General features: G+C 37.1%; 1 protein-coding gene across 1 annotated transcript; it reads right to left on the bottom strand.

The window, feature by feature from the left end:
• Positions 1 to 16914: 16914 nt before the first annotated feature.
• Positions 16915 to 19680, bottom strand: LOC122789204 (cholesterol 25-hydroxylase-like protein). Its single transcript, XM_044056475.1, has one exon. The coding sequence runs from the start codon at positions 19595 to 19597 to the stop codon at positions 18773 to 18775; it is 825 nt and encodes a 274-aa protein (XP_043912410.1). The 5' UTR covers positions 19598 to 19680; the 3' UTR covers positions 16915 to 18772.
• Between the last annotated feature and the right edge of the window lie 3023 nt (positions 19681 to 22703).

Raw genomic sequence — 22703 nt, forward strand, 5'->3', positions numbered from 1 at the left:
CATAAATATAACTGTGGGTGAATAATAAAATCTGCATGTATGTATAGCTGGCATGAAATATTGGGCATTATACAATGACCCCCCCCATTAATATTCCAAAACGTGCACGCTGATTGGTCAGTGTGCACGTTGTAAATCAGAGTTATAGTAATGGAAAAAGGTCCGGTCGCCCGAACTTTTTCCATTAGTATAACTCTTTTTTTACAGCAACGGAGAACGCAAGATCTCTGTTGCTGTTTAGACACTGTCTCGCAATGTTAAAGGAGTTTAACATAGCGAGACAGCTTTAAAAAAGTAACGGAGATCTTCCTATCTCCGTTGCTTTTTTTAAAGGTGTTTCACTATGTTAAACTCCTTTAACATAGCGAGACACTTTGTAAAAAGCAACGGAGATCTTGTTTTCTCCATTGCTTTTTTAAAACTGCCTCGCTATGTTAAATGGGTTTAACATAGCGAGACAGCTTTAAAAAAAGCAACAGAGATTCTCCGTTGCTTTTTTTAAAGCAGTCTCGCTATGTTAAACTCTAACATAGTGAGACAGTTTGTAAAAAGGAACAGAGATCTTGCTTTCTCCGCTGCTTTTGCAACAGAGATCTTGCTTTCTCCGCTGCTTTTGCCCACAGCTCTGATGCATGCACAGTACATCAGAACTGCGTAAGGGCAGCAAGGAGGCATTATACAATGCCATTATTTAAGAAAAGTATTTTTTTTTTCTTAAATAATGTCATTAATAATAACAATAACCACTTCTGGGTGTGGGTAATGCTGTATTTACCCACGGTTGTCTTTGTTTGGCCACTCGGGCTTTGCCCTCGTGACCAAACCACACCAACCGTGGGTAAATCCAGCATTACCCACACCCAGGCATGGGTTATTGCTATAATATATCAGCTTTTAAATGTTTTTTTCAGGTGTAAGCTTGGTTCCTATAAATTTATGCTGTTTGTTAGGGAATTGTGAACATTCTGATCATGGAACAAATAAGTAATAAGATCTGTATGCACTACTGCTCCAAGCTAATACTAGAAGAATGTAAGTGAGAATCGCACCACATCATGCTTTGCTCTGCTCCAGGTACAACACAAAAAACCAGCAGTTGGATAATTCTGGTTCCAGCAGCACTTTACTGTGAGATTCTGTGAAGCATTCCCCTCTTCGTTTAACAGTACAGTGCCTTGCATGCCTGCTGCCTACATCCTGTGATAGTTTGTCTGTATATGGGAGAAGGGTGTCATAGGTTCATAGGAGGGTACTAGGCTATTGGCCCTAGGGCCTATATAAGCCTAGCCAAAAATGTACTCTGGCTTTCGCCACCCAAGAAAATTATTTTCCTATGCCCCTGTCGAGCAGAGCCACAGCAGTGATCCCTAGGGTGAATTTCCTATCTCCCATCCAATCGTCAAGATTTTTCTTGAAGAGTGCTAATGAGGAGCTCTGTTTGACATAGATAGGTAGTCTGTTCCAGAGTATGGGAAGTCTCTGTCATGCTGTCGAAGGTACTTCTCTCGCCAAATCCTCCCTTCCCCCAGCTGCCAGCTAGGTATGTATGTGATTGTCACGTCCTAGTACCACTGATGGCTATACTATAGTGCAGGAATGAGTTTTCCTAAATAAGGCATGCTGAAATGTTAAGCATGTTTTGTACTAAAGATTTTTAGCAGTTCTACTCTGTTTGCAAAATGCTGTATTTGCCACTTTCAGTTCCTGTATCAATTATTAAATGCTGATTCCGAAGCCGTTCAGGATGTAATAAGGGTATGACTATTTTTTGTAGTCTGACGTGCCGTAGAGTTAAAAGCGGTTAAGGGTAATTGGGGTCTTAGTATGTCATTGCAATGCATGCATCACTACCTCTCTTATAATACTTGCCCAAATATGGGCTATTGACTTTTGGAATGGAGCCATATGTTACTTACTTCAAGATGCAAATACAGGGAAGTGACTTCATTTAAGCTTATCAACAAATGACAAAAAAGAAGACAAATTCCTTAGCTGCCAAGTTCATAAGTAAAAAAAAATGCTGATGAAACTATCACCATAAGTTTCTTCAAGTCATATTAAAGATGAAAAGTAGACATGCTAATGTTGATTGTATCTATGCAGTTGTGCTGTTCTCTGGAATCGTTTCATAATTGTGTGAGGCACTTTTTCTTATAATTTGCTGACACAAAGGAAGGGTGCATATCTGGCCTTGTTACAGTATTGTTTAAGTAAAAGAAAGAAACAAGTGCTTAAACTGGGAGGTTAAAAGCAATCATTTTGGAGTAATTGTTTTCATCTTGCTTGCTGCACTACTAAGGCAGTTTAAAATTCATTTGTAAATGCTGTTAGGCCTCTATAATGCACACCGTATCTATCGCAGGAATAATTATATGTATGACATGGGTATGTGTTTTGTGAATTCATTATGAGACACACACAAATCTAGTTTTGTGAAACAGTAAGCTAAACCTGAAAAAACTGAAAAACCTATGCCCTTTTACATTATACACATTTGTGCAAAACATGTTTAAAGAAAAAAAGTATGACTTGGAATTCTTTAGTAGGCTAGAGCAGCAAGTCTAAGTTTATTATTTGAAATCTATGCAACTAATAGTCTGAAGCATTGTTTTCAGTCAGTAGGTGACAATATCAAATGGTTAACCAAAATACATAAATATAACTGTGGATGAATAATAAAATCTGCATGTGTGTATAGATGGCATGAAATATTCGGCAATATATCAGCTTTTAAATGTTTTTTTCAGGTGTAAGCTTGGTTCCTATAAATTTATGCTGTTTGTTAGGGAATTGTGAACATTCTGATCATGGAACAAATAAGTAATAAGATCTGTATGCACTACTGCTCCAAGCTAATACTAGAAGAATGTAAGTGAGAATCGCACCACATCATGCTTTGCTCTGTGCCAGGTTCAATAGATAAAACCAGCAGTTGGATAATGCTGGTTCCAGCAGCACTTTACTGTGAGATGCTGTGATGCATGCCCCTCTTCGTATAACAGTAAAGTGCCTTGCATGCCTGCTGTCTACATCCTGTGATATTTTATGTTTGTATATAGGGGTTGGCAGGGTGGCTTAATGGTTAAGGTGTTTGCCTTACAAACACAAGGTACAAGGTTTGAGTCTCACAGGGGATAATTGGCTAGGCTTAAATGGCTTGCAAGAGCAGTTAGTTTAGAACTAAACTATGAACTGTGAACCTATATGGGAGAATGGCGTGATGCTGTCAAAATACTCCTCTCGCTCACCTAATGCCCCCCCCCACTGCAAAGTAGGTATGCATGTGATTGTCTTGTGTCTACCAGACTAATGTAAGCATTATGTGGCTTTTACTCTGTGAATATGTTGTGCTGAACACAAGAAAGTGAAATGCTGCATAGGTAACACATTCAAGAATCAGTATAATGAATTGATACCAGCGTGAGTCACCATAGCACTCAAAAGGTAGCACTATACTATAGGATTTAAGTTCAAGTCACCTGGGCCAGTGAATACTCACATAAGCATAAGACAGAGAGACAGTTTCCCTGGGCAGTAAGAGGTACACATTGTAATCATAAGGGGTGGGAGCGGGGTGTGAGGGTTGACTACTGTGCAATATATGCATAAGAATAGGGGTAGAAATACCCCTGTACAAAATGCATAGTGATATGTTCACAGACTGGGATAGGATCACACCTGGACAACAAGCAAGTATGTAATTAAGCTGCATGCTGGGTAGAGGAAATGATGTTGAACAATAATCGGCAGCATAATTTAGATGGGTGATTGGAGTTGGAGTGTTGACCACTACTGTAATTTGGTAAAGCATTGTTAGACAATCACACATGATAATTCTAAGTCAATGCAGTGTCCCAGACAGCAGCCTTCATTACATGGGAAAGGGAGGAAAAGATTGATTTATATTAGTACACAACCCAAGGGAAATTACATTTATGCTTCTACTACAATATTTTCTATAGCTCTGCACTTGAGGCAGTTAATTATTTACACAAGGCATAACAAGCACCAGGTGGTGAAATACATATAGTGGGTTTGTATCATAAGAGAGCTGATACAGTGCCTTACAATAAATCCTCTTAACTTAGACCTTCTGTGCTTAGATATGCAAGGGTTTCAGCAGTTTCTTCTCTTCTCCATATTAATTAACAAACTTCCTTGTGACTTACCCAGCTCCCATTTATCCTCTGTGCTGATGGTAAGGTTATTTACTAATCAGGTCACTGTCTCACCAACATTCAGTACAAACTCTAACTGGACCACCTTCAAATACCGACAATTATGGTTTGATCAACCACTAAACTTTCATTTCCCCATAGACAAGTGAGTGCCAAAATAAACTGCCTCCTCTTTTTGGCCAAAAAGAGTTCCCCTTTTCTAATGCAGCCAGCCAGAGGAGCCATCAGCAAAGGAATTATCCTTTCATATCTTGAATATGGGCTCCCAATTTTTGCTTCTGCCTACAAGAAAAATATTGCCACACTGCAGACTACCTCTAAAAGCATATGACGATTCATTACAAACTCGCCTCTCTGTGAGCACCACTGTATCACCTTAGAAAAAGCCAAATGGCTACTCATAAAACAAAGATCTGTCCTACTGTTGGGATCCCAACTTGACAAACTACTCCAGCTCCACACATTATGGCCCTTCCAGCTAGACTTCATTAAAAAAAAAAAAACACTCCTCATACAACTCCTGACACTACTTACAAGGTAAACCAACTCTCATTACCTCTAGAACTAAACCCTACAAGACTACCCATGCCTTTTCCTCTCAGGCAGCTATTCTTTGACAAACTGTACCCCATCGACCTAAAGAAAATCAAAACTTATTCCAAATTCAGAATGCAATTTAAAAAGCACTTTTTCATCCAAGCTGAATGCTCCTACTTCATAGGTTCATAGGTTGGTACTAGTCTATCGGCCCTAGGGCCTATACAAGCCTAGCCATAACAATTCCCTGGCTATTTCTTTTCACACTATTTACTTCCCTGGACCCCTGTCTAGCAGGGCGACTGACGTGATCCCCGGGGTGAATTTCCTTTTTCCCATCCAATCATCAAGGTTCCTTTTGAAGAGGGCCAAAGAGGCGCTCTGCTTGACATGTATGGGCAGTCTATTCCAGAGTCTGGGGAGTCTCTGGGTCAGGAACCTATCCCTCCAGCGTGTTTTGTTTATTGTGATGACAAGATTTAGATCCCTGGAGCATGTGGCTCTGAGGGATTGGGATTTCTTTAACTGTAGCATGTCCAACAGCTCTGGGTTTGACATGGCCTTATGTGTTAAGCAGAGATCGCCTCGGAGTAGATGATATGCGACAGAGTATAGCTGGAGTTTTTTAAGGTGGTCAGCATAGGGCATCTGTTTAGGCCTGTGATTCTTTTAGTGAGGTATTTCTGCGGCCTTTCCAGTTGTTGCAGATGTCTTGAGAGGTACATATCAAATGGAGCGTTGTATTCTATAATGGGTCTAATGAGGGATGAGTACAGTGGGGCAATGACCTCCTTTTTTCTGGATGAAAAGCCCTTAGTGATGAGGTATGCCACATAGAAGGATTTCCTGACTGTTGTGGCGATGTGGTTATTGAAGGTGAGACCACTGTCCACCTGTGTCTCTTATCACACTTTCGGTGTTTAGTGTACTGCCACCTATGTGATAATTCATGGGTACATGTTTTTTCCCAAAGGGAATAACTATACATTTCTTGGCATTGAGCTTGAGCCCATGGCTCTGGCACCAAGCATCTGTTGCTGTAAGGCCCTTTTGTAGAGTATCCACATGATCTGGGGATTCAATAATGGCTCCCAGTTTGCAGTCATCTGCAAACATTGTTAGCCAGAGTCCCTTAGTGTTGGCCTGTACTTCAGAGAAGTAGATGCCAAACAAGAGAGGTCCCAGGACTGAACCCTGAGGTACTCCACTTGTCACTTGTCTGGAGCTGGATTTGGAGTCAGCTACTTTTACAGTGTGGGTTCTGTCAGTAAGCCAGTGGGCAACCCATCTAGTGACGTAGGGATTAATGCCCAGCTTAGTAAGTTTATCTATGATTCCAGAGTGGGGGATGGTGTCAAAGGCCTTGGCAAAGTCCAGATAGGCTGTGTGGACTACTTTACCCTCGTCCACGGCTCTGGAGATTGATTCAAAGAAGTCAATAAGGTTCAGGAGACAGGATCGGCCCTTCACGAACCCAAACTGGGTGGGATCCAGTGTTTTAAGGTTGCCAATGTCTTTGTTTATAAGTTCCATGATCATACGTTCCATGGCCTTGCAGATCAGGTTTGTCAGACTTTTTTACCTGTGCGGCCGTTATTACTGGATTTTGGCAATCTTCCAGTATTGAGATGGGCCATTTAGGGGGTGAGAGGGGGGTGAAGTTGGCACTGAATCAATCTGCCAGGATATTGCCAATATCCTTGGGATCAGTATATTTAATGCCATTCTGTTGTAGCTCAGAGCAGATCTGAGCATTGCCATTTAGATTCTTGACATAGGTATAGGATGCCTTGTGGTTGTCTTTGGAATCTTTGGCAATTTTATTGTCATAACTAGCTTTGGAGGATTTTAGGAGGGATCTCAGCTTCTTACTGAGGCTGGTAAAGGAGTTTTTTGCATCCTGGGATTTTCCTCTTTTCTGCAACAGTTTTTTTCTTTTTGTTGTAAAGTTTGTTTATGGCAGGGGACCACCAGGTTTGCTTCCTTTTTTTGGAGGATAGCATCTTGGTTCTATTTGGGATGGCACAATTCATGCATGAGTGGATGTGCTCGTACAGTGCCTTAGTGTAGGACTCAGTAGTCGAACTTTCAGTTCCCGTCTGCATGGGTGTCATGAAGTTTGTCACTTCTGACCTGAGTAGCATGAAGTTGGCCTTGGAGACATTTTTTATGGAGGTTTCCTTACTGGGGGGTGGGGGTGGGATGTGGATGTTAATGGTGATTAGCTTATGGTCTGACCTGACCAACGAGGGGTGACCATAGGTATGGAGCATTGATTTCCCATGTTGGTAATGACCAGGTCCAGGATATTGGAGCCCCTGGTGGGACTATCGTTTAGTTGATCCAAGGCATTGGAATTTATGAATTCCAAGAACCGTTCAACACACGAATATCACAAAACACTATCTCCTTTCTAAGTCTCTTCTGCTATTTCAATATTTTCAGAAGATTCACCCACTTTAGAAACTCATGTGTATATTCTGCACTGCACTTTGCTCAACTGTACTTTGCACTCTGTTATACATTTCAGTGAATAAGCAGAGTTTTTTTTTCTATGTAACTAGTCTGAAGTACTCAGTAATTGCTTACATTTCTGTAATTTTTGTTTGTGAAATGTTTTGTATTTCACCCTGGCTGAACCTGAAATAGGTCCCTATTCATCAGTGCACTACCATGATAAACAAATATAAATAAAATAAAATATAAAATAAAATAAAACTGATTATATGTATAGAACTTTGAGTTAAAGCATCTACTAATTTATCTCATTTAGACTCACAAGTTTTTGTGCATTACATTGTCACTGGATTTATTTTATTAAAAAGAAAAAATTAAAACATGCACTGAGTTAAAAAACACTGAGCAGCTACATATGTTGTTTACTGTTTCTTGTCCTGTGTCATCCAGCTTGCAGAGCCTATTTTCAGTGAAGGCCTATGGAGAAAAGATCTATAACTACAGACAACATAAACACAGTAAATGACAATATATGCATCATAGCAACAGATGTTCAGTGCAGGAGAAATTCTCTGATGCGTGAATTTATAAAGTACAGTCATGAAATGCAGTAAAAGATACCAGTTATCAGAGAAAACATAAATGTTAACATAGGTCTAAGGAGTAAAAAGCAAGTAAAAGGTTGTTGTATCAACAAATGAGAAAGACCTATATAATAGTTGCAGAGAAAAGCCAATGGATATACACAGCTCTAACAGCACTTAAAAAAATTCTACATGTATCTTGTAAAATATTTAATGATGTAGAGCTTACTGTATCAAAACAGTGGCAGGGCACACAGATCTGTACATGGTAAAATGAAAACCTGAGATGTAGCAGTGACTGTTGAGTAAAAAGATAGGTGAGATATGAATGGAGTACAGACATGGACACACTCCCATGTTTAGCTTTAGATACTAGATCATTACTGCAACAAGCACGCCATCTTTCTAGAGCCCCTGAGTATAAGAATGGTTATTTTTGCAAGTGGTTTAATCTGTGTGTATTAAAAGAGAGGTAAATTAGGCATAATTTTTATTCCTATGATTAACTCTTCTGAGTAACCAGTTGTATGTAATCTCATACCAAATGGGCACATGAAATTCAGTAATGCTGCTTTAACCCCATGGGAAACTTCTGCGTCAGGAATCTTTCACAGTCACTGAGACCCCATGACACATTGGGATAAAGCCCCAAGTCTCTTCTAGATGTTATAAGTTCAACTATAGGTGCAAAGGTGCTCTATAGCCCTGGTGGGAAAGAAGGGAAGAATGGAAGTGAGTGGCTGACACCAGCTCATCCATCCTAGGGGGAGGGGGGAAGCTAAATTCATTTTAATTGTAAATATTTTGAGTCTGTGTTACCCAGAAAGAAGTATGCCTGTTTATGATGGACTGTGCTACAGATATGTTAAGCATGCCTGTTTATGATGCACTGTGCTACAGATATGTTAAGCATGCCTGTTTATGATGCACTGTGCTACAGATATGTTAAGCATGCCTGTTTATGATGCACTGTGCTACAGATATGTTAAGCATGCCTGTTTATGATGGACTGTGCTACAGATATGTTAAGCATGCCTGTTTATGATGCACTGTGCTACAGATATGTTAGCATCTTTGTCTGGACTCCTTCACCCATCTGAACTCAGTTGATGTATTATGAAGTGTGATCAGTGGTTTATAAACTGGACTGTGAAACAGTGCCTTAAAAGACTACCCTAAAAACTTCGGACCAACATTCCACAAAGTTAAAAATGTATAACCTTGCACAACTATCAATTATATAAATACACTACAAAACATAAAATTACCTTACATAACCAATGCTAAAATTCTAACTGCAAAATATACAGATACCCATTTTGTGAGTGCAATACAGTACTTGGGTGCATGCATGGTACATATATTATTGTACATCACGGTATTGTAAGGCACTCGCCTTTTAGACTTGTGCCTCACAACACCACTGGGCACCATGTGGACCCCAACATGGCTTATTGCATGTGTGTGTGTATATAAAGATATATATATGTTGTGTCTTTCGGCTTATCCCAGTTAGGGGTCGCCACAGCGGAACTCCTGTCTGCTAATGTTTGGTAGTGGATTTTTACGTGCCGAGTTACCAGCCCTGATGCACACAACCTTCAATGAAGGCACGCCCATTCACGCATGCCTCCACACAGACGACGCTCTAGCTGAGAATCGAACGCAACAACGTCTTGCTGTGAGGCGACAACGCTACCGCAGCACCACTACTGCGGGTATATATATATATATATATATATATATATATATATATATATATATATATATATATATATATATATATATATATATATATATATATATATATATATATATATATATATATATATATATATATATATATACACACATATATAAAAAAGTATATATAGATATAACTATAGATATGTGCACATATGTGTACAACTATACTTGTATTTAAATATATCATATACAGAACCATGAAAAGCAAACTCTGTGAACAACAAAACATCAATCATTTTTGAACAAAATAGCTAGACAATGAGAAAACAAAGAAAAAAAAGCCCTCATCCCCTGCTTCTTATATATACCAACTTTAAGATCTCACAACAGCAGGGAAATGAAAAACTTCCACTGTCAGCTGTTCAACCACCACACACAAAGTAAGGACATCACTCTGCAATCTAAGCAGTGTTTGATCTGTGACATAATGTCATATATGCTTTACCGCAGCAACAAAAAAGTGCAACATGCCACAAAGCAACATTTTACCAAAATAACCCACGTACAAAAAATTCACACATAAGATATCATAATGCCAAGAATTCTAAAATACAAATGATTATTATGATTATTGTCAATGATTACTTCAGCTCCAAGGACTAGTACTTTATAATACCATAGATGTTTTTCAATGTTATTTTAGTGCAAGCCAAAATCAGAAGCCAGAAATATATTTTTCACTTTTCAGAAGTTCATCAGTATGATGCAGTAGAATCTGATTTTTTGGGGGGTGGGGTAGGGGCATAACAGGCTTCACAGTAACATTATCCAGACAGTTTATGAAAAGTAATCAGGAAACATTATACGTTTCTGGAGTATATTTTGCTTTGTTTGTCCATCATAAATTATACCGAAATCACGAAAGTGTTATAGTATTTATATCACCTCCTCACTTTTATAAGGAGTATAACTGTTATAACTAAACTTTATGTTTTCTTTAGGATGTTGAAATTATCCTGCCTCATAAATTACTGTTTGGGTTTTAGTTTAAAACATCATAGTTTCTAGGAATTTTCTGTCTTGCATTTAAGACAAATCTAAAGCTTCTACAACTCTTGAACTGTTTAACATGTAAAAGAGATTTTTTTTTCTCTGAAAGCTTCCTTCAAAGCAAAAGACAAGACTTGTCCCATGTTTTCATCACATTATTGTTTTCAGTGTCACAGGCAGTAAAGTTTTCCCTTCATTACTGGTACCAATTTTTCCAGACACTCCTTGACACTCCACACTTTTCTTTTGCTTCATGTTAAGTTGATCACTATTTTGAAATTAATAACAGAATATTCCTTGCCTTGTATTTTAAATTCTTTTCATCTCTTATGCAATGTATGGTGAATTCTCACCCTTAAAAACATATTAGAAATTCCCATTGTTTATTTTAGAATGAAAGCTACTGTGATGAAAAATAGAGTGAAGGGTCATCTGAGAATGAAGGCATTCTTTGGATGGATGCCTTTATCTTGGGGGGGGGGGGGTGTAAGACAACATATTGCAGGATCTGACCCTTGTGAAATATTGAATGCAGAACGTCTGTACATGGATTCACACATGTGCAAAGTCCTACACTAGTCAGCGCATTGAAGAATAATAATGCCTTATTGTCACTAAATATATTTACACTGAAAGAAAACCAGGTAAGTTTTCCAATTTAGCTAGATTACTAATCATTCCATTAGGCATGGTCACCATTACTTGCTTATGACCTGTGACTTCACAATTTCAGCTTATTTATGGACCCTGGAAATTCTCAGAGTATTCTTTTTCCAAACAGGGATTTAATAACCCGGCAAAAGAAATGTGTTGGATAATGACTGGAATTTTGATATGGTCTGACAGAGGTAATGACAGGATTGACTACATCTGACTCGCCATACCTGACATCACAGAGTAGCTCAGTGACAACATTTCATAGATAACACCATAAGTACACATATACTTGTAATGTCTGTACTTGATCTCATCATTTTATGAGGTAATATGATGTTAACTAAAAGCATATAAATCATCTGGAAGACATTTTCCCCCACTATCCCTTACATTTTTTTTCTTCTCAATGAAGGTGCTTCAGTTTGTAGAATGAAAGGTCACTCAATAGCAATGCAACGCTTGTCTCACTTGTTTTCAGACTCAGTATTATGCACTTAGATTCTTGTTTTTTTTTTTTTTTTTTGAGAAGTGAGCAACAATACATATATGACTTAAGTCATGACAACAAATAGTGAAGGGGTTCTGTACTGTTGTGCATAGCTATGACCAAATGGACAAGCTAAAGTGTGTTGTGGATACTAAGTGGGTAACTGACAGCAGATAATAGAAATGAAAAGAAAAAGGGAGCAAAAATAAAACAAAAAAGAATGATTTTAGTACATAGACATGGAAATAGGCACATTAATTAGGTTTCATTAATCCAAGTTGCAACAAGGTACTTTGTAGTATATTGAAAACTTTAATCATAGAGAGATAGCTCTGTAGAAACAACAGTCATATTATGCAATTTCTCCCAAAGAAACTCACAATGACATGTTTGTAATACTTGATTGCTGTTGTCATTTAATTTCCAGAAAGAAAATATGCCTATATCTTTTGGGCAAGTAGTATTTTGTGAATTAAGCAATCTGTGATGTTCAGAAACAAAATGCTATTAGTTATTTTATGTTATATATAAAACATACAAAATCACCCTCACCATTTAAGCACTCATTTCCGACACTTGTTTCATGACCTTCTATGGTTAGATTCCCCTATATCAGTTCCAGACGTGCGTAGGACCTCTACCACTGCTATAGCATCCATTTAAAAAGTGAAAAGAGCGCGTTTACACCGAATCATGAACTCCCACTGCAAACCGACATCAGAAATGTCCTAGGTCGCGGACTTATCAAAATGTTCTACAAGTTTATGTTTTACTAACTATCCAAATGTAATTATTTTACTGCAGCTGAATTTTCAGTAAACAACAATAGCGTACTTTGTAACCAAAATTAACTACATTATTACAGCCACAACTCCGTGGTGGTACAGCAGTAGCGTTGTTACCTCACAGCAAGAGGTTCTCCTGTTCGATTCTCGGCTTGGCTTGGGATTGCCTTCTGTGTGGAGTCTGCATGTCCTACCCGTGGTTGGGTAGCATTCAAAAGATATGCGTGCATAAATGGGCGTGCCTTTGTTGAAGGTTGGGCGTCGAGCTGGCACCTCGGCGTTTCATAAAAATCTACTGCCAATCATTAGCGGACCAGAGTTCCGCTGTGGCAACCCCTTACCAGAAAAGCTGAAAGACAAACAACAACAACAACAACATTACAGCCACAACTCATTTTATTATCTATTCAATAAACAGATTGCCCCACTGATTTGCAAATAATAATTTTCATTGTACCTACTAAACACAGCATGTACAATCTTTCTATTTACTGAAGCTCTATGATCATAGGTATACCTATCTAAAAAAAATCAAGCTGAAACCTATAAACTCCATCCCATCTAAAAGTATCCCATATAGAAATTAAAAGACATGTTCGCACATTTTCTTAAATGATACCAATTTTTTTCTAAATATTAACCCCTGCCAGGGATATTAATTACTTGTTCCATTCACTAACAAAGCAGTATAGAGGACTCTGACATGCACCATCATCATAACCAAGTTGTTTCATGTTAAAGAAATAGATGTGAAGAAATTTACTCCAAGAGCAGACCGTAAATGTTGACATGTGCTATAAGAACATACAACCTTTGGATATGATTAGAGAGACCCATTCTTAGTCGTTTAGATTTGAGACTTACCTGCTCCATGCACAGCTTGTTATAGAGAGAAAATGACAGCAGTATAGGGGTGTTTACTGCATCAAAATCAGTAACAGATTTAAACTTCTCACACAATTTTTTGTGATACATGGAACTTTAACTGCCCAAATGAACTAAGTGATAGAGAGAGAGAAAAACAAGAAAAGAAACAAGCAAGCAAACAGTTATTTAACTGAATATACACATAAATAAACTGCAGGTACATTAAATGCTTTAAGGCTTTGAAAGCTGTAATGCAATTAGCACAGTGACATAAATATTTGTGGGAGTAGTAATGTATCTCTGATACATTGATGATTTTAAAAGCTGTAATCCATTCCACCCTTCCACACACAAAAATAAAAAGTGTGGCAGTGCAGAGTGTACCCATACCTTTAAAGTAGTAAAAGCCTGTTGGCATTGTTGTCTTCTGAATGCTGTTTATGTTTTAGCATTGGACTAGAGCACAACAGCTTTGAAGGCCTAACTGTGTTAGGCATATTTCTTATGTCACAAAGGCATTTAATGACCTTTTTTTTTTCCCTTGATACAGAAGTAGAATCATGGTGATCCATGTACTACAGGACTGTTACATTCAGTATACCCACTTACATACCAACCTCTGGATTGAGATCAACCAAATACCAACCCAGTAATACCTTAAAATGTTTAATTCTATCAAGTAAACAAATTGATGGTCACTGCCAGCATTGCAATTCCTGCATAATACATATTATTTCTGATGAAGACCTACTTGTTTAAGAATGAAAGAACTTAATAAACATCTTGTTCTACCTCTTGAATTTGCTTTTGGAGTTTCCTTGGATGCTGGCTCTTAGCATTACTTTTATATATGTGATAATACATAGTATCCCATTTTTTGCAAACATTTCCCACATTATGATGCAAATACATTGTCTACAATTGCACTATAATAAAGCAAAATGCGATACATGCCACCATTGTATGAAATAGTTAATATAGTCAACACTGTACTGTAAATGTATACTGACAATTATAACCGTGTTGACTTCTGTTATTAAACAAATGTCAAAATCAAAAGGTTAAAAAAGCTTTTAAGTAAACCAATGAGAAACCACAGACCAAAGATGTATGCTTGTGAAGTACATCAAACTATATTGTAGCTAATTATATTGCAGCAAAATTATGAATGGTTGTATATAAATAAATAGCATCATCTGCTCTTAATCCAGTGTAATGTGTAAGCTTCAACTATCACTGGACATAGTTTAAAACTTAGTATAGCTTATCTGATGTATAGTTATTTAGTGCCTCTGCATGGGCCAGTACTGAAAAGTATAAGTGTTCCAGGGCACCTGCCTGGTTATAATATCTATACATAAGATGAATAAGTAGAACTCTGGAGTACTGGAGCTAGGAGACATCTATAGCTTTACACTGAACATAAAATGCCAAAAAGGAAAATGTTGAAAAGTTTGGGGTACAGCAGGTTCAGGGGATTTTCCCTTTCCCAACTGTAGTGTGCTCTTGAAGTTGGTGTATAATTAGCTGTGGGTATGGAGGATGACTGTTTGCTGACTTTTCGGTATTTGCTGTTTCTGCATTTTTTTTTGTGTAAATCTGTTCAACATTTCACCATTCAGCTTTCTGACTGTATTTCATTGCAGCCATATTTTTAATGTTGAGTGCACTGCAGGGCATTGTGGTATGGGTTAATGTCTACTATTTCCCCTAGTGAATTTTTTGTTATGATACATGGACTAAGCCTCGTTGCTCTCACTGACATTCCTGGAGATCAACTCTGCTTGAACTTTTCGAAAGCTGTTCCTTTTGTAGTGGAATCAGAAATAATAGGGAATACTATAATGTTATGCAGTGGACAGCTCAAGAACATTCTATCAAAAATGGTGGTAATTCATAAATTAAACTCAAAATTGTAACTTGAATGACTTGAAAAAGCCTGTTGCATAAAATAAAGACATTCATGCCCTGTGTTAACCATTCATAAACTGCACATGGAAAAATTGCTTGGAAAATCAAATACTGCTATGACTTCTAGAAATGTCAAAATTAGAATAAAATGTTGCATTCTCTGTTGCCCTACAGGAAGCACAAGTAAATATGTATAATGCTACATGTAAAATTCACTTTAATTTGGACAACAGTCTTAATGCTTTATTTCCAATCAAGTGGCAGACAAGATCATTTTATATCCTAGTAAAGTAAGTGAAATACATTTAAAAAAGGACACAGAGGAATTGCAAATTCAGTAAAAAATTCAGTATTAATCTGGAATGTATAAGTGCAAGCTCCATGTATTCAAGGAAATCTGAATGAAATTATTCACTTTTTCCATGATGGAGAAACAAATTAAAGAAATGCTGTGTTGGTCCACTAAAATAAAGGTAAAAGTCACTGGAATACAGATGTAATGTAATATCTTTTATTGTAGCAATACTGGTTTTGCCATTACTTGAGCTTTCGAGCTGGCATGAGCCCTTCGTCAGGAGTTAAGTCATTGATGTTAGACACAGTGCTTAAAGGAAAGCATATTTTCAGGCAAATGTGGATATCTAAGTACTGTATCTAAAATCAGTAACTTAATAACTCCTGACAAAGTGCTTTGCCAGCCTGAAAGCTCAAGGAATTGCAAAACCTATGTTGACCAATAAAATGCATTACACAATGAGTGTGTTCCGTTCCAATGTCTCTTTCTATACATTTTCCCGATGAATCTGTCTTTCACTGAGTTTTTCTATCAATGAGAGCTGACAAGTAGCTCTGCTATTGCTACATATACAGTGAGCTAATCACTTTCACTGAGGTTGCTCATGTTTATTTTATGATACATTTCATTCTATTAATCACAAGACCACATACATTTCCATGATAGGTCCTAGTCACAGGTGCTTGCAAGCTGATACAAGTAGCAGTGTAGCAATGTACAGCTGCATAGATTCAGATTCAGCCTTTTTTATTTCTCTTATTATTTATTAATGACATAATCTATACTGCTCATTGCTAATATGATGCACTTGTAGTGTGGCATACATGAAGCTCCATTTTGTCTTCTGTGTTTTGGTGCATATGGTATTAGGAGGATTCAAATGCAGGTCACGAAAAGCAAAGCAAATTCACAAACTATTACTTTTATCATGTATTTTTATTTCTGGCTAAATATATGTATAACATGAAAAAGTATTCTGCATATGGTATACAACAAGAAAATAAAGCCAAAAAGCCATGTTTTGGTACATTTTTGACAATGTATATTAATATCACAAGTTTTAATAGGTAGCATGCAATATGCCCCAAATATTAGTTTCCTTCATCTGAATAGTCTCTTTATTAAAACTTTACCTGATTGGATTTCTGTTATATTCATTGCAGTTTCCTGTAGTTTCACTTTAGGCAGAAAACGCATGGTAACTAATTTCCATATGTTTAGACCCCATCTTATAAAAACATTTATTTATTATTACTCTGCCCCTTCCATATTTATAGGTATTGGACCCAGCCCAGCAGCCTTAACTAATTATAACTGACTTCACTATATATATATATATATATATATATATATATATATATATATATATATACATATATATATATATATATATATATATATATATATATATACAGGCATATACATACACACACACACACAAAGATTTGGAACTGCTGTCATATTTTACTTAAAATTAATATTTTATGCATCCATATTTAGTTTCATAATCCACTTACTTAACCACACTTGTGTCTCTGTCCCTTCCTATCTCTCCCTCTCTCACTTTCTCTCTTTCTGTCTCTCTATGCTATGTTTCGTGCTCTTCTCAGCAGTCTACATTGCCCATACCTATGTCCACTACGTGCCAAACATCTCATCAGAGCACCATGCAACATTGCAAATTCATACTCTGCTACTGGACACTGAATTGTCTTTAGCCATTAAACTGACCTGCTTTGGTCAGTGCCATTTCACAGAGCCTCCTTGTTTAATGCAGCAGCACCGGTTGCTTTCAGCTATTATCTTATTCTGCTCATGTGTTGCTATTTCCCATTTAAAAGACAATTTCCTACTCTAAAACACATCTCACACATATCTTTTACCCTCATCTGTCTGGACAATCCATGTCTCATTCTGCAGAGAATTCTATGTTCTTTTAGTTAACAACATTACATGCTGCTGACAGCCACTGAGGGTAGGTATATATAGAAATGGTGGTACTAAAATCAGACTTTAATGCATTACTTTTACCAAGACTTCCAATATGTCTACCAGATTTTAATGCATTATTTTTACCAAGACTTCCAATATTTCTGCCAGATTTTAATGCATTATTTTCACCAAGACTTCCAATATCTCTACCAGATTTAATGCAGTATTTTTACCAAGACGTCCAACATATCTCCTGGAAGTGGTGCTCTCTAATCTTAATATAAGCCTCTTTAATAAGCCTCTTTAATGCTGATCTGAAAACCTGCTTTGAGTTGCACAGTTTCTACACACAGGTTTTAGCATCCTAGATGAAGAATCAGGGAGAAAATATTTAGAAGCAAAAGAGCTAAAGTAATGAACATTTCTAAAAATGATAGCAGAATTCAGAGATCTAGTAATATATAAAATATTTAGTAATGTGTACTATTAAGCACTTTATGGTGAAAATGGGTTTTGAAACATTAATTTAGGGCATTACTAAGTGTGTCTTTGGCCACTATTTTCTTATATAAAATAAAATAAAAAAGTATAATAGGCAGATAAAAATTCTATAGCAAAATGATGACACTTAGAACATATGATTTCATCTGCCTTCTGTGCAACCTTAACTAAAGAATTTAACTTTAATTTTTTCATACTGGGCTTATAAAAATTCAGTTTTGCTTTCCATTTCACCATTTAAACATTTTCCAGTTCCTGTCACCCAGCTAGATAAAAAGCTTTTTAATGCATTATCTACATTTTAAAATGTATAGTTTTGTATCACATTCCTATACTTACTGCTTAACTATGCAGATGTTCACAGAATGTCCAGACTTTTGCCTCATATTTTTGTTCTGTTCCTCATAAAATATTTGGTCTTCTGGCAAATTACTGAGAACTGAAGTCACTAAATAATGACATTCATCAGAGTTTCAGACTTCAAATAGTTCAGAAAATGCATACTAACCCAAATCATGTAGCAGCTTTCTACGTTTATAAAAGCAATATTTAACATCTGTCCCTATTCTGGGGCATTTGTACCCCCATTATTTTAAGCTTTACCCCAATTTCTTGTGCTCAGATATTGAGATGTATGTTCCTATAAAGGCTGACATATATGGAGTATGAGAATAAATGGTAGCATCTATTCTTAATAGCAGTGTGACATCCAGGAAATAAAGTGCTCATGAAACTTAAATGAAAGTAACACCTTAGCTTACTGTATATCAAAAGTCTCAAATATTGTAGTTGTTTTTGGAAGTAACAGCAAAAAATGTTGTGCCACTGTTTAGTAAGTAAAAGGCTTATTTTGAAGGCAGTTGCGAGAATGTACCAAACAGTTTATCCCAGTGGGTAAAGTAAGGGGCATAATTTGATCTGAATTTCATGTGGTGCAAATCATGGTGTGGAGCCCCTCCATACAATCCATATGGTAGCAGTCTGTGTGTGGACCAGGGAAAGTCATAACCTGAGTGGTCCTCCACTGACAACCAAATGTTAACAATGAAGAAGATGGTCTCTGTCAGTGGATGGCATTTCAGCAACATTGGATTGATGGCAGCAAAGAAACCCAGTGAGAGAATCTCCCATGCACTTGAATGTTCTGTGGTAAGTGCGAATGTAGCCGTGTACTTATGATGAGCTTTGTGGAATGTCTTATAGAGCCATGGGATCTTGTGATGAAGTAAATGCCAAACAAAATACTGGAAGTCAAAAAGAAGCAGACAGCCGATGACATCAAAGATGACTTCTCTGACCTCGGGTGCAGAAGGAGGCAGGCTTATACATCTCCAGTACCAGTGGGCTACAGTTATTGGAAAGATGAAGACAATGTGATTATAAACTGTTTGAGCAACACAGACTGTCATCATGTCCTTTGTTGGGATGATATTGGGCTGAATCTTGTATTTTCTCAGCGGTGTTATTTTTTTAATGCACATAATATCCATCAAGATGAATGGAAAACAGAAAGCCATGTAAACTGTAGCAGAGAAGATGACAGGAAAGAATGGTGACTTTAGCCAGCCTTCTTTGTTACGGATGAAGTCCCAGATTGACTGCAGAATCCTTGTTTCCTGCACTGAGCTCATGCTTTGACCCCATGAGAACCTGTGCTCACTGCTGTTCATGTTTTCAGGTGCTTTAAAAACATTTTGCTTGCATGATTATTTCAGATGGCAGCAGTATCCCTTTTCCATGTTGCAGCAACAGTCTCCAGCAATGATATCTGCAAATTCCTTGATCAGCAGTATGTGGTCATTCTTAAGCAGATGTTCCTACCTTCCCTTGAAAACACTGGGGTTTTCACTGCTGCCACCTACTGGTGAAATAATGCACTGCTGTTAGATAACTAATTCGGGCAGACAGCAGTACAGCTCCATTCTCACATATTTGCAGTGTTACAGTGTCATTGGAGTTCAGCTTTCCCTTATGTTAGAGGCATGGCCAGCCCTTTTTTATGCTGTACTGTAACAGTCATTCTAACACTACACATTAAAGGACATGTTTTACTGAGATATTTCATTTCAGTATTTAGCACTTACATTTGTAATGTAGAATGAAATGCATACATGGGTGAATACATTCAGACTGTTTACGAAAATGAGAGTTGCATGTGAACATAAAAATGAATATTTCATGAATCATCAGTACTCTGTTTGCAGTCACACATGTTGGGAGATAGTAAGAAAGTAGTGCCAGCTGTGAGATGTAAACTAAGGGCAGTGAACAGCAACATAATTAAGACTAGATACAGTCTAAAAACAATAGCTGATAGTATCAGCAGATAACAGGGATGAATAGAAAAGTGAATGATCTGCTAAATAGTAAGAAGAGGGACATATTAAACACACACACACACACACACACACACACACACACACACACACACACACACACACACACACACCCATATTATGCTGTACTGAGATATATAATAATGCTGAAGGTACATGTCGCAAGACAACTGCTGTACTGTGTGAAATAATGCTGAGGGTACATCCTCCAAGAAAACTAGAATGTATTAACAGTCTTGGGAAAGTGGATGACAAATGCTTTTAATGTGCATAGTAGTTCTGTAAAAAGTTGGCATGCAATACTTGCACTACAGTTAATACTTAGAATGGTATATGTGGCCTTGATAATTAACACAATTTGTAAGTATTCATGCACATATACATAATACATAAATGCATGCATAAATTCATATCTCCTTTCAAATCCTAGCATTTTCATGCAGTAACTTTGCATAGCCTGTTGTGAACATCTTACACAGTTTTCAATAGGGAGACATGAGATGTCCCTTTTTTCATTTACTGAAACATTTATCCAAATATTTGGAACAAACTTCCCATTGTTCATGCCATCTAGTGAGTGACTTACTTTGAAAGTTTATTTTAACTGGAGACATGAATAACCTAAGAAGGCTTTTACCAGCAAGGAAGAGAGTAAGTACACGTCAGTTGCATACTTCACCTTTCTAAGCAGATTGTTACCTACACGCTACTAATAGTCTGTACACATGGCTCTGTGTTGTCCACAGTGTGAATAGTACAGTTTGCAGGCATCTCATTTGTAGCTTAGAAATTTGACAAAACTGTATTGGTGGTTTTGCAGAATTGTGCACTATCTGTATTTACTTACTTTAACATAAGGATGATTAGGGAGTATCAAAAAACAAGGTACTGAAGCAAAATTACCAATGTATTATTTTAGGCAAAAAGCCAACAAATTCACTATAATTATTTTAGTAAGAAGATTGTGTAGAAATACTTGCCCATCCAAAAAAGATGGAGTTCTGATAGTTATCAGATTTAACCAAAGAGAACCTTCCCTGAGGTACTACAACTTCAGAGTTGGTATATTTATTGGTGTCTCACCAGTCATATATTATATTTGTCTGTTTTAGGTAGAATAGACTTTGTTACAGGTTGTATGAGACAGTTTTTTTTTCATATTTTCAGATTTCAGTATTTCATCTTTTAATACTCTCCAGCTGACCCTGTAATTTTTCTGGTATTCCTTGTATGCATTCTGCTGGAATGTTTACTAATAACTTGACATGTATGACATCTTCAGCTACAATAATTGCTTTTGTTGTGTGTGTCTGTGTGTGTGTGTGTGTGTGTGTGTGTGTGTGTGTGTGTGTGTGTGTGTGTGTGTGTGTACATTGGTAAAGGATGATGAAGTAAATGAACCATATACGGTAGCTGGATGCCAGTTTTCCATAGGAACAGTGGTTTGCACAGCACAGGGAATGCATTATTAACCTGTTACAGTCACCTTTTAAGTGGAACTGATAACCAGACATACTAAATAATATTTATGTTACTTGTCTATGATAACTAAGTAGGCCTGTTATTGATAACTGACCTATTTCAGTAAAGGTCATTATAAGGAGCTGTGTCATTTGATAACAGGTTAGCTATGTACAGTATTTAAAGCTTAGTATATTCCACAAGCTTACTGATTTCTTATATCATTATTTATAGTTAAGATCCGAGTGATGTGTTCATGGTTTCCACATACTGTTTTCTACCAACAAATATGGGCAAGATATAAAGATTCCATGAGTTTTATTTTTGTTGTAGACACACTGGGTCATTCATTCAGGCTCACCTTACATTCTAGAGTCTCATTCTTTGCCTTCTTCCACAGTGTTTCCATAACTACCTGAACTGCACTGTAGGCATCTCCAGGCCTTGCTACCCCATACTGAAACATAAATACATTTAATTCTGACAGGCAGCTTTAACAGCATGGAGAAGGAGGGAATTTCAGCACACTGCCAGTATGATTATATCAAGTCAAAGAGACGCATATGAGATTATTTTAATCCAGAGTTGTTTGGATGCCGTAGATATAAACTCAACAAAAATGGCAGGTTTGGCACCTACACAAATTTGACCTACACTGCTTGCAGAATAGCAAGCAGATACTTTTAAAACACACACACACATATACACACACACACACACACACACACACACACACACACACACACACACACACACACACAATGATTCAAAGATAACCAAGAGTACTATATCTTTATTTAATAATTGTGATCTCTCTCCTAACGTGTATTTTTACAAGTAAATGCATACTGTAATATTTGTTGAAGACTCTCCAACCCCCTCCTCTTACCCTTACATTTTGATTATACATAACTCTATACAGTAACTCAAGTTTCTGACCAGAAATGCCAGTTAACCAAACATAAATCTCATATAGGAG

Source organism: Protopterus annectens, chromosome 14.part0, assembly GCF_019279795.1.
Source record: "Protopterus annectens isolate FY-2018-M chromosome 14.part0, PAN1.0, whole genome shotgun sequence".
Classification (NCBI taxonomy): domain Eukaryota; kingdom Metazoa; phylum Chordata; order Ceratodontiformes; family Protopteridae; genus Protopterus; species Protopterus annectens.

Bases quoted from the DNA above. Each gene is read 5' to 3' on its own strand.
- LOC122789204 (XM_044056475.1), bottom strand. From the start codon at position 19,597: ATGAACAGCAGTGAGCACAGGTTCTCATGGGGTCAAAGCATGAGCTCA.